Source organism: Struthio camelus, chromosome W, assembly GCF_040807025.1.
Source record: "Struthio camelus isolate bStrCam1 chromosome W, bStrCam1.hap1, whole genome shotgun sequence".
Lineage (NCBI taxonomy): Eukaryota > Metazoa > Chordata > Aves > Struthioniformes > Struthionidae > Struthio > Struthio camelus.
Window position 1 is genome coordinate 40,204,702 of NC_090981.1, and position 14,932 is coordinate 40,219,633.

The following is a 14,932-nucleotide window of genomic DNA, read 5'->3' on the forward strand; positions in this document are numbered from 1 at the left end:
CATGTGCACAAGTTCTCTGCTGACCAGGTGCACGAGCAGGCACAGAACAGTCCTCCTACGGTTGTGGGCATCTCATGCCATGTCATGAGAGACAACCCACAGTAATTTCCCCACTCTCTGTCACTATATGGGCAAAATGGTTACTCCAAAGAAAGGTCCTTTTTATTGCTAATATATGTCAACTAAATAAAGAGCTGAACTGGGTCCAGGTAATCTGTTAAAAATAACCCTAGTTATTTTAAGTTATTGAAGTTGCTCTACACAGGACATCTACCACATACTGAAGGAAAGGTTCTCTATAATTAGCAGTGCATTTTCAGGCCAAAGGAAGGAGAAGGGCCTTTCCTAAAATGGATTTGACTTAGACTCCCCTTGGAAAGGCAGGAATATCCAAAATTCTTACAATAAAATCATGAGGCCTTCAGAATAATTGTTAAAAAGTGATCGCTCTATTTTTGCCAGCTGTGTTATAGACTGCACTGTACAGTATGACAATGAATATGTTTTTAATTAGTGAGATTGAAGTTAGGAATTGCCTAGTGTAGAATCATGTGCTTGAAAGAGGCAATAATTTTATTTCAGACAATTTCAGTCCTCTGAAAAGTTGTTTTTGCATAATATTTGTGTGATATTTTTGTATCATTAAAAAGATGAAAAAAGAGCATTTGTATTTCACCGAAGTGCTTTTTTCCTCAAGAGTGTATGTTGAGAATATGACGACAAATGAATGTTACTGCTTTATGAGAGAAAACTTTGATATCATCCTCTCCAACCCAGAGAAGGATATTCTTTCTGATCCTTCTGCTGCTCCAATATGGCCAGCCATTTCTGATGATGGAGGCTCAGATTCTAACAGGTCATTGATTTCTCCTCAAAACACATCCTAACTGTGGATTTGAATCTCTAATATTAGATGTTCCACATGCAGGATTCTTATTTTCCTTACAAAACAGCACTGGAACGATGCTGCAACTGATTTAAAATCTAGGATCTAGAATGAAAAAATAAACCAATTTCCAATCTGTATAAAGGAAGAGATTCCAGTGGGCAGTAGCCAGAGAGAAGACAAACCTTTAGTAATAAGCAGGGATATTACTTTGTTTCTGACCCATCTAGCTAGGCATGTGCCCACCATGTGCATCAGCACAGTCTACTTCAAAGCAGCTTACAAAGGGGAGTTGCTGCCTCTAGGAAAACAAATTTAAAACAGCTTCTACTACTACACTTATCAACCCATGTATGCAGGGTGGGTTCTGCCAAAGAACTGCAATGAACACCAACAATTGTTTCCGTACTCTCACAAACTGGAAATTTCAAGCAAAAATCTACCTTTCTCAAATTTTACTTCTCGTAGGTTATACACAGATAGGACCAAAACATTCAAATATAACTTTCAAGGCATAGGTCCATCCTAGCAATTCTTGTTCATTACCTTTGCACAATTAATCAAGACTGATTTCAATTTTCTCTTCACAAAGTGGAGGATTTCGAACAGCATGTACCAGACGGCTTCCCTCTCTTTCTTCACAAGCAAGATTAAAAAGGGCTGTCTGCTCTCAGCTTTCCTAGGAGGAGATTTGATTGTTTCAGTGAGTCTACCATTTTACACAGTGTTTTGTGGTTGTTTTCTTGCAACATAGCAAAATACAGAAAACAAAAATCCTTCTGCTAAATACTTGTTAGACAACAGTCCATGATGATGGTGTTAGGAGAAAGAGGTGAAACTGGACAGCTCCTTGGCACAAGGTTAATAAAATGGTAAAAGTGTGGGGAAATAACTTGAAAAGAAAATCATCCTACAATAGCCAGTACTTTTATATGAAAAAGCTTGGCAAGTAGTTTGATTTTTTTTTTCTTACACAGAAAAAAATTGCCAAATTCAAAAGTTGCTTTCTCAGTCAATTTCAGTTGTGTGACATACTAGAAGTGAAAAAAACTGCAGAAAATGTGACTGCAAGGTCACAAAACACCTAATAGGTTCTGATTTTAAGACATGTCACTTGCTTTACCTCCACCCTACACAGACCTCGTTTGATCTTACTGTTTAGTTACTTAAAATATGTGAATTCTTGTGAAAAACAAACAAACAAACAGGCACCTTCATATCCTCTTAAAAATTAACCACTTCAACAAAGGAAAGCAGTAAACTTAATGATTAAAGCATATTACAGAAGCTGGAGACCTGGTTTTGTAGTCTTAAACTCTGCCATCAACTATTTTGCATCAGTGTGCAAGGTATTTTACCTCTGTGTGCTTTACTTTTCTATTGGAAGAGGAGGGACATACTATACTTACAAATCTAACATGTTTTCTGTGCTTACTTGGGCAGTCTCCTATTAAAAACATGAACTAGTTTCATTGCAAAGACACTCATTCCACCACCTTTAAGAGCAGAGAACCCTAATGTTACTGAACTACCTTTGAAGTTGATAATCCAAGGAAAGCAACTGTAAAGGGAATAGGAAAGAATGGTGTATTCATGAATCCATAATTATTGGCTATTAATTCTTATCAAAGATGATATAGGATGGCAGGTGAGGAAATTATATTCTACGTCTTTAAATCCAGAGTGAAACACCAGCCAGGAGAGCGCTAGGGATGTTTAGACAAAAGCCCAACAACAAAGCAACAAATGAAAGAAGTTAGGCACAATGTTATTTCTTTCTACTAGTGTAAATCATTGCCTCTTGTTTAAAGAACTATGCTATTGAAACAGAAAGCCATTAAACACCTCCTAAAATGGTGTTTAAACTCCACCTATTTGTAACTTGCTACAGGAGCATAGAGGGAATAATAGTGTGGAATGGAGGAAGCTTTCCTTAGCACAATTTCTGGCCCACCAAGAAGAATGAGCTGTGCACCTTGTTCTGTTTAATCTATGTTCTATGTCTTGTTTAGGAATTTATGTTGTACACTTCACAGTGGATCTCAGCATTTTTAGTTGTGCATGAAGAAGGCTTTGTTCTTTGTTCTAAATTCAAATTAGCATTAACTTCAGTGTTGCCCACAGCAGTTTCAAAGCAGCATAAATGAGCAAAGGGTAAAATGCAGGAAGTCAAATTCTCCAACAGCAGAAGCAGCCAGAACTTTCTCTGCTTTTGCCCTTTCTATTAATGGCTTTTCCCTTCCCCTCCCATGTTTCCCTAAAAGACTCAGTAATTCAGAAACAGTGGGTTACAGATCCGCTATTTACTCACCATAGTGCAATAAAAAATAAACAAAAGCAAGTAAGAATTCTTGAAATTCCGGAAAAAAAAGAGAATGTTTAATTAGCATACAGGCACAACACCCTGCCTGATATGCCTGACCAACAATACAAAGCAACAACCTCAGGTCAAAAGGTAGGTTACAACACATGCAAAAACATCTGGATGTGCACTAAGCAATGAGTTAGTTATAGGTACATCTGTCAAATAAACACACATCTGTTCACCTAAAGAATAAAATTTTAGACACTGTTACATAAGTAAAGGTACAACGAAACAATCATAGGTGAGCAGCACGGTGGACATGAAATATCATCAAGAGACATTTGACCTTTGGAGGCAAAAATTGTGACAGGCAACTAGTCCAGAGCCAAATCCCCAAATCTTTACTTACGAAAAGCTCTCAGTGAAGCTCAAGGTATTATCAGAATGAGGACTGAAGATTTTGGCCCCTATTTAATAACAATTTTGACTAGGTTAAGATGTCTCTATCAACACGAATTTTAAATCACGTATCTGAGTTTAATGTGGTTAATAACAGTGATAGAAGGAGAGACTGAATACCCATACAAATAAAACAATGCTTTAAAAAACCCTTAAAATAAATAACAATCATTAAGGAAAACTTCAGATAATGAACATGTCCTGAAATCAAAACCAATGTGATTAAAGTTAATAAATACTTTAAATAAAGGGTTAAATTCCTTTTTATCCTAAAAAACAACAATCAGTATTAAGAACTAGGAAAACAGAAAGAGGACAGAGGTGTTTTTCTTACTTTTCAGTAATGGTGATCAGTCGCAGCAGAACCTCTCACTGTTAACCTACACATGTGTATGTTACAGGACTGGCTGAAAGAAAGGGACAGAGTACACGCTTACTGCAACTGTACATTCAGAAGATCTATTTTCCTTTCCCTTTACGACTAATCATGGGCTCAGCCCACTAACTCATGTGAAGTGCCACGTACAACACAGGTGAATTTAATCAGGGGTGAGGGGCAGAGCATGAGACCTGCCCCTTCACACCTACGGGGTGAAGGCAACTCTAACCCCGTATTAGCGTGTCCAGTGGCACAGGCTCTGTGTCACATGAAAGGGCAGCGTCGGTGCTGCTGCCCAGGCTCCCCATTAACTACAGATGAATCCAGTCTGCTGCCTCAGCTTTTTTACTGCTAAACTCTCCTCTGACTTCACTGGCAATGTGCCCACTGCTGAACAGAGGCAGTGGGTGAACTATGCCATCCCTTTTGTAGCTAGCCAGCCCACGCTCCCTGAGGCATTTTTGCCCAGAGAGCGCTGACAGGGAGCAGCCCCTCGAACAGAAGAACTGCTGTTGCATCTGACCAGTGCATGGGGACTGTGGAGCTACGAAAGGCAGGTAGAGCGGCTCTTCAGCCCTTCTCTTTCTTATGACCACAGTCCTCACTAGAAAACATCTCGCCTGTGGCAAACAGTGGGTGTTCTACAATTAGGACTTGTTTCTCTATATATGATTAGCATGTGGCTGTGGTGGAGGGGTGAAGAGAAGCGGGAGGCAAGGAGCTCCACAACCCCTGTGCACTGTGCAGAGAGGCCACTGCACCTGCTGGTTATGCTGACGTACCAGGCAAAGTCTCAGACAAAGCAGGCTGGTGCTGCCTCCCAGCTGGTGCCACCGCTCAAAGATTGCAGCAGCACTGTAGCACAGGCGCACAGGCCACATGTACTTGAATTACGTAACCTGATTGCTGGGGGAGACACACCATCCCACACTTCCTCTGTAGGATTTCTGCAGAAAGAAAAAGCTTTTCCAGCTCCAATTAGGGTTGGGAACGGTGACTAGGATTACAGATAACAAGAGGTATGCTCATATTTTTGAGCAGTCATCTCCTGTATTTTAAGGAACACATTGCATCCACAAGCCAAACAGATTAACATGTTAGTCATCAGCAAAACAAATAGATTAGTGTCACCATAGCCATTTTTTTTGTTCTAAACACAGACCAAGTATCTAGTTACTCTGGCAACTCTAACATAAATTCTGCCATTGACCCAATATGTAACTTTTGGCATATAAATAGGACATGTTTTTCCAGAAGGGCTGAACCAAGATATTGTCTACTGATTTTAAGATATGAATACACAGCACATTTGAAAAAAAATCATCCCTAACCCTTTGTCTTCCCATCTCTTCATTTGTAATACTGTAGCACTAGTCCTGCACCACCCCTTTGTATTGCAAGGGTTAACTAATGCACTGAAGGTTTTGAAACTCCAAAGAACCAATATGTGTACATAAAGTATAAAACAACAAACTGACTATGAAATAAGTAAGATGAGGAATTGCATCCTGTAACCCTAAGAACAGCAAGGAAGTTTGGTAAAATGGGATACAGGAAGATAAAGCAGCAGTTAATAGCATACAACAGAGATGCCAGTTAAGACATTGACAGTTCTTATACTTTTTTTTTTTTACGAACAGAGAAACAATACAACCAAGTTAAGAACTCACTTTTTGGACCACTTTTTTGCCATTTCTTCATAACCTTAATGTATTTTATGCAATTGACATCTGGTAACTGTTTTTGTACAGAAAATACACAGTAAGTTGGTTTTGTGGTCCATATAAACCATGCTTTTCTTTTAATCATGCACTGGGATGCAATCCGCTTCCTGCCAGTCATTAATGAAAAGAATAAGTAAGTTTCTGATGACAAAAAGCTTCCACAAATAATATTTTCCATGTTCACTTCTACAGCATTAATTAGTGAGAACTATTCAAAATGTTTCTGGAATTTCCTTTCTTGTTGCTGTCTGCTTTTCTAATTGAGGAATTTTCCAGTATTTCTGAAGTTTACTCATGCACTTATTTACAAAGAGACGGTCCTTGTGATGAGGAACCTTAATAAAATTTACAGTTGCTAAGGACATTTATAAATGCTAGCACTTGCACTCAGACAGAACAAATGGAATTTATTGTGCAGCTCTTGGCTGGGCTAACAACGTAATTAAAGTGCAAATAAAGACAAAAACCACAAGCCAGGCCGATTCATTTTTCATTGTTAGCATTAAGAAGCATCATGACTGTGGTAAGAAATGTCAGATCAAACAGACCCAGGTCACAATCTATTTTAAACAGCTATCTCCCTGAGAGGATTTAAGGGAGGTAAACAGTGATATAGCCCTATGTCTTCAACTGGCTGATTATCATTGGAAAAGTAAGGACACTTTTCCAGCCAAGTTATTCAACAGTGCTAATACCTGCATTTTATATTATGATGTACTTTAGAGCATGCATTTGAGCTCATTTTCCATGCAGCTACAACAGGCCACACTTGATTAGGAAATTCTAGGAAGTATCAACTAGTTGTAGAAATGAAATCTATCTACCTGGTTTCTCACAAAAGCATAGGCTTTATAACAGTTACAAAGAGCACATTTTCTTAAACGTATGTTCATATGCAAATGCTAGTTACCAGTTCAAATAAAAATGTAAAGTTTGTGTCTGCACGCATTCAAAGTTTGCCACTGATGTAAAAGAATTTTGAGCTGAGTCAGTGCTGAATACCTGAGCGAAAAATAGACATTTTTTAAACCACTACTTTCATGTAAAATGAAACAGTCATTCCGACTCCTAGTGTTCATTGCTGATCACTACCCATTGCCAGTCCAGACATTCATTTCTCTCAACAGTGTGTCCAGAAAGTGCTTTGTAACCTGACTTTTCAGGGAAGCTGCAGGTGCAGAAAATTAAAGTGCCTTTTTCAGGGCTGTGTGCAACATGACTAACCATCCCATGCACTGTGTGTCCAGATTTCTTGAGTCTCAGGTACAGCTCCTAACCTCGTATTTCCCAGCTGAAGCTTGCAAGGCTGGCAACTATTTACAGCTATTCAACTACAGTTCATTTACTTTCCATGCTGTAAATATTCTCATTGCGTATTAACGAAAAATTATTTACAAAGATTAGTTCATTTATTTGTGAAATCCATCATCTTAGATAAGGCTAATAAGACATTTAAAGAAGGTTACGTTTTATAAAGGGAAGCATTAAATGTATAACAAATGTTTTGAACAACTATAGAACTGAAGTTACTAGATATTACCCTGATGCCTCTCCAGGCTAGCAGATGACTCTCAAGATCCTAGTTTTTCAGTGAATATAATATAGGAGCACACCGCTACCACTACTGCCTCAGTGAATGCATAGTTAGCAATCAACCCAGGCCGCTTCAGTGCCATCTCATTTTTTCCATTCTTCTTAATATAACTGAATATGATACTACCATTTACACTTGTCCCCTTAATTTGTCACATTAAGATGGCTACAATGAGTACCTGTTCCCAGGAAAGCCTCCTGTTTTCCATTAGATGCATAATCCCTATTGCAAAACATTATCATTGCAAAGTAGCAATCACTTAACCCAGACATGAAGCATCTTTATCTTCCACCTCCAACAGCTGATTTTCCTTGCCTGAGAGGGAAATGCTGTGAGGCTCTGTGTTTCTCATTGGAAAAGAGAGCTTGCACTCTTCTCAATATTTCCCTTGCTGTCTTTAGGACTTGGCATGCATAACTTTGTTTGTTATTCCAAAGCTTTCTGCAGACTCTGAGGCAAAGCTGGCTCTTCAGGCAGGGAGTCTGGGTTCAATCTTTAGGGAAAGTTCATACAAAGTATCTTCATCTATGATGAGTGTCTTGTCAAGTAAATAGTGAGTGACCTGCAATGCAGAAAACATAGCTGAACGCACTGTATGCTACTTTCAAGTAAATTGCTTTGCTTTCCTGTTCCCCCCTCAGCCTATTTCACAGGCTGTTTTGAGATCCTCTCAAGTTGTGTTTTCTCAGAGAAACATGAAAAAATGGTGTAAAGCTATCCCAGTAGTGTCCTAGGAATCAAGTAAACCCTCTTAGGAAAGGGTAAAACCTTAGCCAGGTTACCTAAGCCCATGTTGCTTTTCTGGGCTCTGGGATGAAAAGAATTTTTTCTTTCAAGGCACAGACTGACTTCCACCGCTCCCATAAAGCAAAAGGGGAAAAGAATTGCAGTACGCACACAGCATCAGCAGACGTTTGGGCCATGTCCTCTCCCCTAACGCCAGTATTCTGGCATACGCTGTGGAACTATGCTCTAAACTGGGCAGGCAGTGTACACTTCCCTTGGAACCCTTTCCCTTATATACCACAGCCGCACTGGTTCAAATCCCAGGAGAGTTTCCAAAGAAGGGGAAAAAACTTGTTTGTATATATAGTGTTGAGAAGACAGTTTCTACCATCAGGTTACTACAACACGAAAGTACTTGCCCACATTTCTGTCTGCCCTCTCCTCCGTGTGTGCGGGAGCAGAATACATTAATTTTCACTTTCAACAATGGCTCTACCTTACAACTAATTCCTACAGCAGCTTTCATTTCATTAATACTTAACAGTATCTAAGAAAAGCCTTACCTTCTGCTGATGTTCTATGCGGTAGGAGGTCTGCTGGAACTGGCGTATTTCTCTGATAATATGCGAGATCTATCAAAAGAATGCAGGTATATAAGTAAGTACAACTGCATTTTGACTTCAGTTAGGCTACATAAGGCAAGAATTTTGCACCAAATTATGCAGCTTTTCCTGGGAGGAGGGAAGGGACAGGCACAGATTATCTCCTAATGTCTTCAGAGGGTTTCACTTTTCTCAATTAGCCATCTATTGCTAAGGCAATCTCAAGCAGGCCACTGTCTCTCTCCCGATAATTATTTTTCTTTTTTCCTTGAGTGACTGCTGCAATGTGTAGTTTTAAGAAGGGCATTAACCTGAGATCAGATGAGCAGCTTCCATGCTTCTCTCTGAGGAGCTCTACAACATTACATTTGGAGAAAATAATCTTTAAAATGCTTTTTTTATACAGACCCTAGCACACCTGAAAAAGACTGTGAATACTGCTTTCTGGTGAATCATTCTTCAAATTTTGATTAGTCTCAATAAAACTCTTGTTGCTCCTTCACAAGCCTAAGGCAGCTGCTTTTTGTCTCTGTGACTTCTCAAATACCAAACTGGATGCAGAATTCCCACTGCAAAATTCCTCAGGTTACCAGAAGGTGGTGATAGAAGACCGGGTTCAAGTAATTGCTTTCAAATAGCTGTGTATCTTGCACGATGCAAATGTATTTGAAGTCTTAGAAGATAAATTCATAGCAGTTGTAATTAAATCAATTATTAACTCATGTAATTAAACACCTGTGGGGAAAGCATGTAAGAAAATGAAAATTACCATTCTCATTTTGGAAAAATTGACAAGGCCTTCTTCAGTGAAGTTTGGTGTTCCTTCTTCAATAAATGCTAGATCTGTTAGGTACATTCCAAGGTAGGGAACCGCAGGCGGGTTACAACTGCAGGATAAGAAATTAGCATATTTGACTATGACTAAATTTACAAACTAATATTTCTGTAACTCACACATACTCTTTATTACACATATTCCATTCAGTCAAAGTCTATTCAGACCTTCTTGACAGTGCATACAAAGAGGAAAGAGGAGGATGGAGAAGTAGCAAAGCTGATCTGAAAAACCAGGATTATAGACCCTAGAGAACTGGGGTTTGTTTTTCTTGTGGGAGAGGAGGAGTGGGGTGATGATTATTGCTTCTGTAAAGGAGCCACTCTTTCTTCCCAAGCAGTATTTGCCACTCCACACTTGCTGATTCTTGCCTCAGCAGCAACAGCAGCAAACCTAGTTTTCTGAAGCTCTGGTGTAAGAAAAGTAAAGAGCAGGGCCATGGCTGTACTGTTAACTTAGGCACTCTGCTGACTACACTTAGCAGTGCACATCATTCTAGGCATTCTTCATATTATGAGGGTACTTGTTGTACAGAGGCAGGCAATATATTAACTGAAAGTTGTATGAAAGTACTTGCCCATACATCATGAGTAAAATAATTTTTTAAAAAGTGATTCGTTCCCCAACAGTAATTTTTTGACTAAAAATTGACTAACTTGAACCATATCTATTTTTAAACATTCAGTACTATTTTAAATAGTTCAATTCTTTGCTTCTCTCAAGATGATTTAAAATAATTCTATCACTCAGCTCTGGAAAGCCTACTTCTAAATTCAGACTTGCAAACAGCAAAAATACCGATTTTGCATGCAAGCAGTTGGAGACAGTACATGCATACACTGTAGAACCCTTACCACAGGACATTTTGGATACCAAAATTACTTAAGGTCAAACACCATTTGGCAAATCAATGAAAGAAAAATATTTCCAGGACTATTACAAAAAGATACAAACTCTTTTCATGAATTCCAAAATGGCAGACTAGAAGGGCCTGGGAGGGTATAGGAGAGGAAATACCATTGTACGTTTGTCCTGTTTTTATGTTCCATTTTTTTATGTTCCTGTTTTTATGTATCATTTACCAGCTGCTGCTGTCTGAGACAAGAATGGATCTTTGATCTGACTCACGAATATTCTTAAGTTCTAAATCTCTTATCTGGAACAAGAACTCTACAGAATCATTAGAATGAACTCTCTAAGATGTTCTTGAATATGAACCTTTAGTTATAAACCTGGTCTTGCACTTATTGAGAAAGTTTGTTGGAACTGGGAATACTTCATACCGAATAATACTTTAATCTGTTTTAGCAATGCTCCAGAGATATTATATTTATCTGTCAGAGGTACTAAATCACAGGATATTCAGCAAAATGATAATCCCAAATAGAATAAAATTAGATTTTAAAAGGTTATTAGGTAAAATATTATATTAATTATTAAATCTTACTCAATGCCAACTCATCTTTAACATGTAGTAACCACCGTTCATAGCAATACAATTGTATTATGTAGGGAAGCATACTTTTTTAGTGTTTCTCTAAGATTTTTAAATCTTCCTTCAGATGATACAGTCTTCTGAAGCTTGTCCATGAGAGCTTTTGTCTAGAAAGAGAGCACATCACAAATGTCATTGCTGTGGCACATGAATGATGGGGATTAGATTTTTAAAAAGACATAATTCACTTAGCATCTTCATTCCATTTTCAAAAATAATAATGTAGGCATTAGGAACTTAGCTTCACTGTAGTTTCTAATGTATTTCTGAAAATGGAGATTAGGCAGTGTTGAAGATCTTCCTTTGAGTGATATAAAGAAACTATCTACACTAATATTATTAGCTAGCAAATTCAGGAAAAAAGTTCATTAAACTAATGGTCAGAAATTCATTTTACTGTGTTTAGAAGGATATTTGAGACCTTATCTTACATGTTGCTAAGGATCCTCAACTGAATTTACTGCAATTATTGAGAGTAAAGGATGTCCACTGTCTCACAGCTTGCACCAAGCTGGTTGAAGTTCTTAAAACCGAATTTGCCTCCAAGTTTCCGACAAAAACTGAATACATATTGGCAAAGATATTACTATCTTATAAGAATTATTTTCAGTGGGTATCATAATGACTTAGCTGCTTAGTAAGTGAAAAAAATAGCTTTTCATTATTTTTTATGCTATAGACTTGAGACAGCATGAAGAATCATGAGAAATTTGTCACATTTGAAACCGGATTTCCATTCAAGAGAAAGCTGTAGGCAGAAAAAGACACTTTGCTATTCTTCTATGATAACAGGCTGATAAAATAGTCAGATAATGTTTCCACTAGGCACTGGAGAGGTGTGCAACAAGATTAATCTGTTTTTTTAAATGTTTAATGCTAGAGTTTAAAAAAATCAAACAAACCCTAAACATAAAGCACTTTTGTGGTAAACTCTTTTAAGAGTTTATATTGACTGGATTTAAATATTTTTTTTTAATAAAAGAAAGTATCACTGGCTATAAAGCACCTGAGATCAAGCAGACTAGAGGATGCAGTAACTGAGAACGTATTCTGAGTAGATTTCATTTCTGGAGCTGCTTGGGTGCTCTGCAAACACTGAAGCTGCAGAAATGTCTCGAGGAGGAAATGAAATGATAAAAGCTCACCTTCTTGCAGGTCAATTAGCCTGATCTAAAAGGGGTAACCTGAAATCTTCCAATTGGCTGGAGTAAACTCTGTATCCAAATACTGCCTACATTACAAGTGATTGGTTCTGTTCCATGGACTGCATTGCTCTGTTATTCCATCATACTAAAATATTCATTTATGTTTAAATGACAGAAAGCTGAGATTTAAATCTTCTAAACAATTTCTTCCAAACTGTTTAAAACACGGAACATAAAAGACTGGATAGCCTTCAACCTAGCTAGGTTTTTTTGTCTCTATTTTTCTTTGTTACTGGCAATCCTCCTGGCAGTCTCAGCCATGCTGCTCACAGCCTCAGCTGCAAGGCAAGGATTAAGAGCAGATATGCACTGCATCTGAACTCAGGACCTAAATGAGAAAGAGGTCTGGTTATCTAAGAGTTCGTACTGGTCAGCAAAGAACTCAGCATCTTGAGAGGAAGTGCTGACCTCTTCTATATGGACTTACCGCACAGGCAGGGAAAAAAGGCTCCTACTTTAAGCGCCTGAGGTGACTACAGTTACACGGAGCCACTCACCACTTAGATGTGTATATCTAAATGTATCTAATTACAGAATAACAAAATTTAGTTCACTCAGACATTTCAATACTTCAAGCTCAAGTCTTAGACTTAGGCTCCTCCTCCTTCTATTGAATTCAGTTTGTTCTTACCAATATTTAATTGATGATACAAAAAATAAGATAAGTACAAAATACCTTGAAGTGAAATGCCAGCACCAGTTGATGCTTTCAACAAATAGAGTATTTTCAAAGCAGAACTATGTATGGGAAGAATATATATCTCAACACCTTTTTCCCTGGACAGCATACTGAGCAATGAAATCTACACACCATATTTGCAATCACATTTTCTTACCTGCTTGGATACTTTAGCCCAAGTTTTCTTCAGTCTGTAGATTGCACTTCTGTTCAAGGCTGATGTGATTTCTAACACACCATTATAATTGTGCATACATCGACAAATATCTGCTACCGCTACCCACTTCTCAATTGAGTTAGCCCGGGAGCTGACATCGGCATAATTCATGATTTGGGAGGCAACAAGGTTACTCATCTGACCAAATAAAGAAGTTGTTTATGACATTTAAATATCATCACTTTCAAAACACCATTGTTTAATGAACAAAGCAGAAAATAAAACTAATGAGCAGCAAAATTTATGGCTTTTAATAAAATCAGAAAAAGTATGTTGAGAACAGTGTTGCAGGACAGTGTGGGTGAATTACAATATAAAAGAAGGGTATCAGATGCAATGGGGAATGTCTCCAAGCCAATAGTACTAACACTGATTGGAAAGTCTCTTAGCAAAATGTAAGGAAAATGGGTAAAGAGCAAACACGGGGATGGAGACTCAAAGGGCATTCATTAAACAGAACTGGCTTTATATATTTAGTCTCTGAAGAGCAAAATTTCTTCTATAAGCAGTAAGTCATTTTAGAATAGTTCAAAAGGTTCTAACCTATTAAATAGCCATTGAACTTCTGAGCAGCAATTCATAAAAATGAGAATCTTTCTATACTTTGATTTAAAAGGTTAATCACAGAAAGGTTGTAACATTCAGTTACTACTACATAAGAAATTATATTACATTGTAGAAAAAGATATTTAAATTCCAGAGGTCATATAAAGTGTCAAGAGAGTTCCTAAAAGGCAATCTATATTTCTATGAGTACTTACATCATTAAAGTGTTGACTAGTTTTCATAATATAGGGTGTTCTCTCATTTTTATCCAGTTTCATCCAGCCCTGCCCAAGAAACTCTCTAGAAATTGAGGGTTGAGAAAAAAAACAAACAAACAAAAACGTCACTAATAAACACACTACGACTCTGTCTGTAACTGTAGCCTAAGTGGATTTCAAGTATACTTTATTCTCTTAGAAGCTAATAACAGAGCTTACACTAATTCCAACGTTTCACTGTACCATTACTAATGCTGTCCAAAGTAGTAAATGTTGTAAAGAATTTCTTTGAATCCCTTCTCCTATTTCCTGTCTTAATTTTCAGCATTGTGACCTTATTTGAAATTGTGCTTGTCAGCTTACATGGTTATATTAGTGGCAAACTGCTGTATGAATGAAGCTGATTTGACACTCCCTCTCCAGAGACTCAGCACTTCCCTACTGTATTCACCCATCACCAGCCCAGAGCCTTACACCATGGATTTTTTCTTAGCAACAAACTGAATGAACTCAATCTTTCAAAACATGACCAGATTATGAAGAATCATAAGCAATGACAAAAATAGCCGAAGGACATTATTCTGTTATGTATGCAAATCATTTTGCCTGAATGTCAGTAACATGAATTAGTGCAGCGGCTAAAACTTCCAGTCAGTAACTCATCCAAAGTACTCACTTCAATCAAGCGTAGGAGAACACTTACTCATAGGGTATGCTTCTGAAAACTATGTGATCTAAAAGAGTTATTTGCTCTGCAAGCTCCATAGCTGACAAAGTCTCAAAGTACTCTGGTTTTGGACATTCTGACTGCAAAAAATAAGAAGACTTAGTGATTCCTCTAATATCAAAGAGCGTTTCAAAGTACAGAGTATTAAGAACTTCATATACACTTTCAACACATAACTGTAATTAACTTCTTTGTGACAAAGGAATAAGAATTGAGCAAAAAATTGTTAACAACATCAGGCTGGAAACTGGCAGGAAAACATGCACATAGCTTATACTAAACTATGAGTATGTATGTAGATAAATTAAAGTTTTTGTATTCTACATTACGTTCTA

General features: G+C 37.7%; 1 protein-coding gene across 4 annotated transcripts in view; it reads right to left on the reverse strand.

The window, feature by feature from the left end:
- Positions 1-3,243: 3,243 nt before the first annotated feature.
- Positions 3,244-14,932, reverse strand: part of LOC138064181 (ras-specific guanine nucleotide-releasing factor 2) — a 137,751-nt gene continuing 126,062 nt past the window's right edge. For all 4 annotated transcript variants that reach the window (XM_068925710.1, XM_068925709.1, XM_068925708.1 and 1 more), the window contains exons 21-27: positions 14,574-14,677; positions 13,868-13,952; positions 13,047-13,244; positions 11,033-11,112; positions 9,445-9,562; positions 8,637-8,705; positions 3,244-7,909 (exon numbers count right to left, since the gene is read on the reverse strand). In XM_068925710.1, coding sequence (XP_068781811.1) covers positions 7,817-7,909; positions 8,637-8,705; positions 9,445-9,562; positions 11,033-11,112; positions 13,047-13,244; positions 13,868-13,952; positions 14,574-14,677 — 747 coding nt within the window. In that variant the 3' untranslated portion in view covers positions 3,244-7,816. The remainder of the gene's footprint in view (positions 7,910-8,636; positions 8,706-9,444; positions 9,563-11,032; positions 11,113-13,046; positions 13,245-13,867; positions 13,953-14,573; positions 14,678-14,932) is intronic.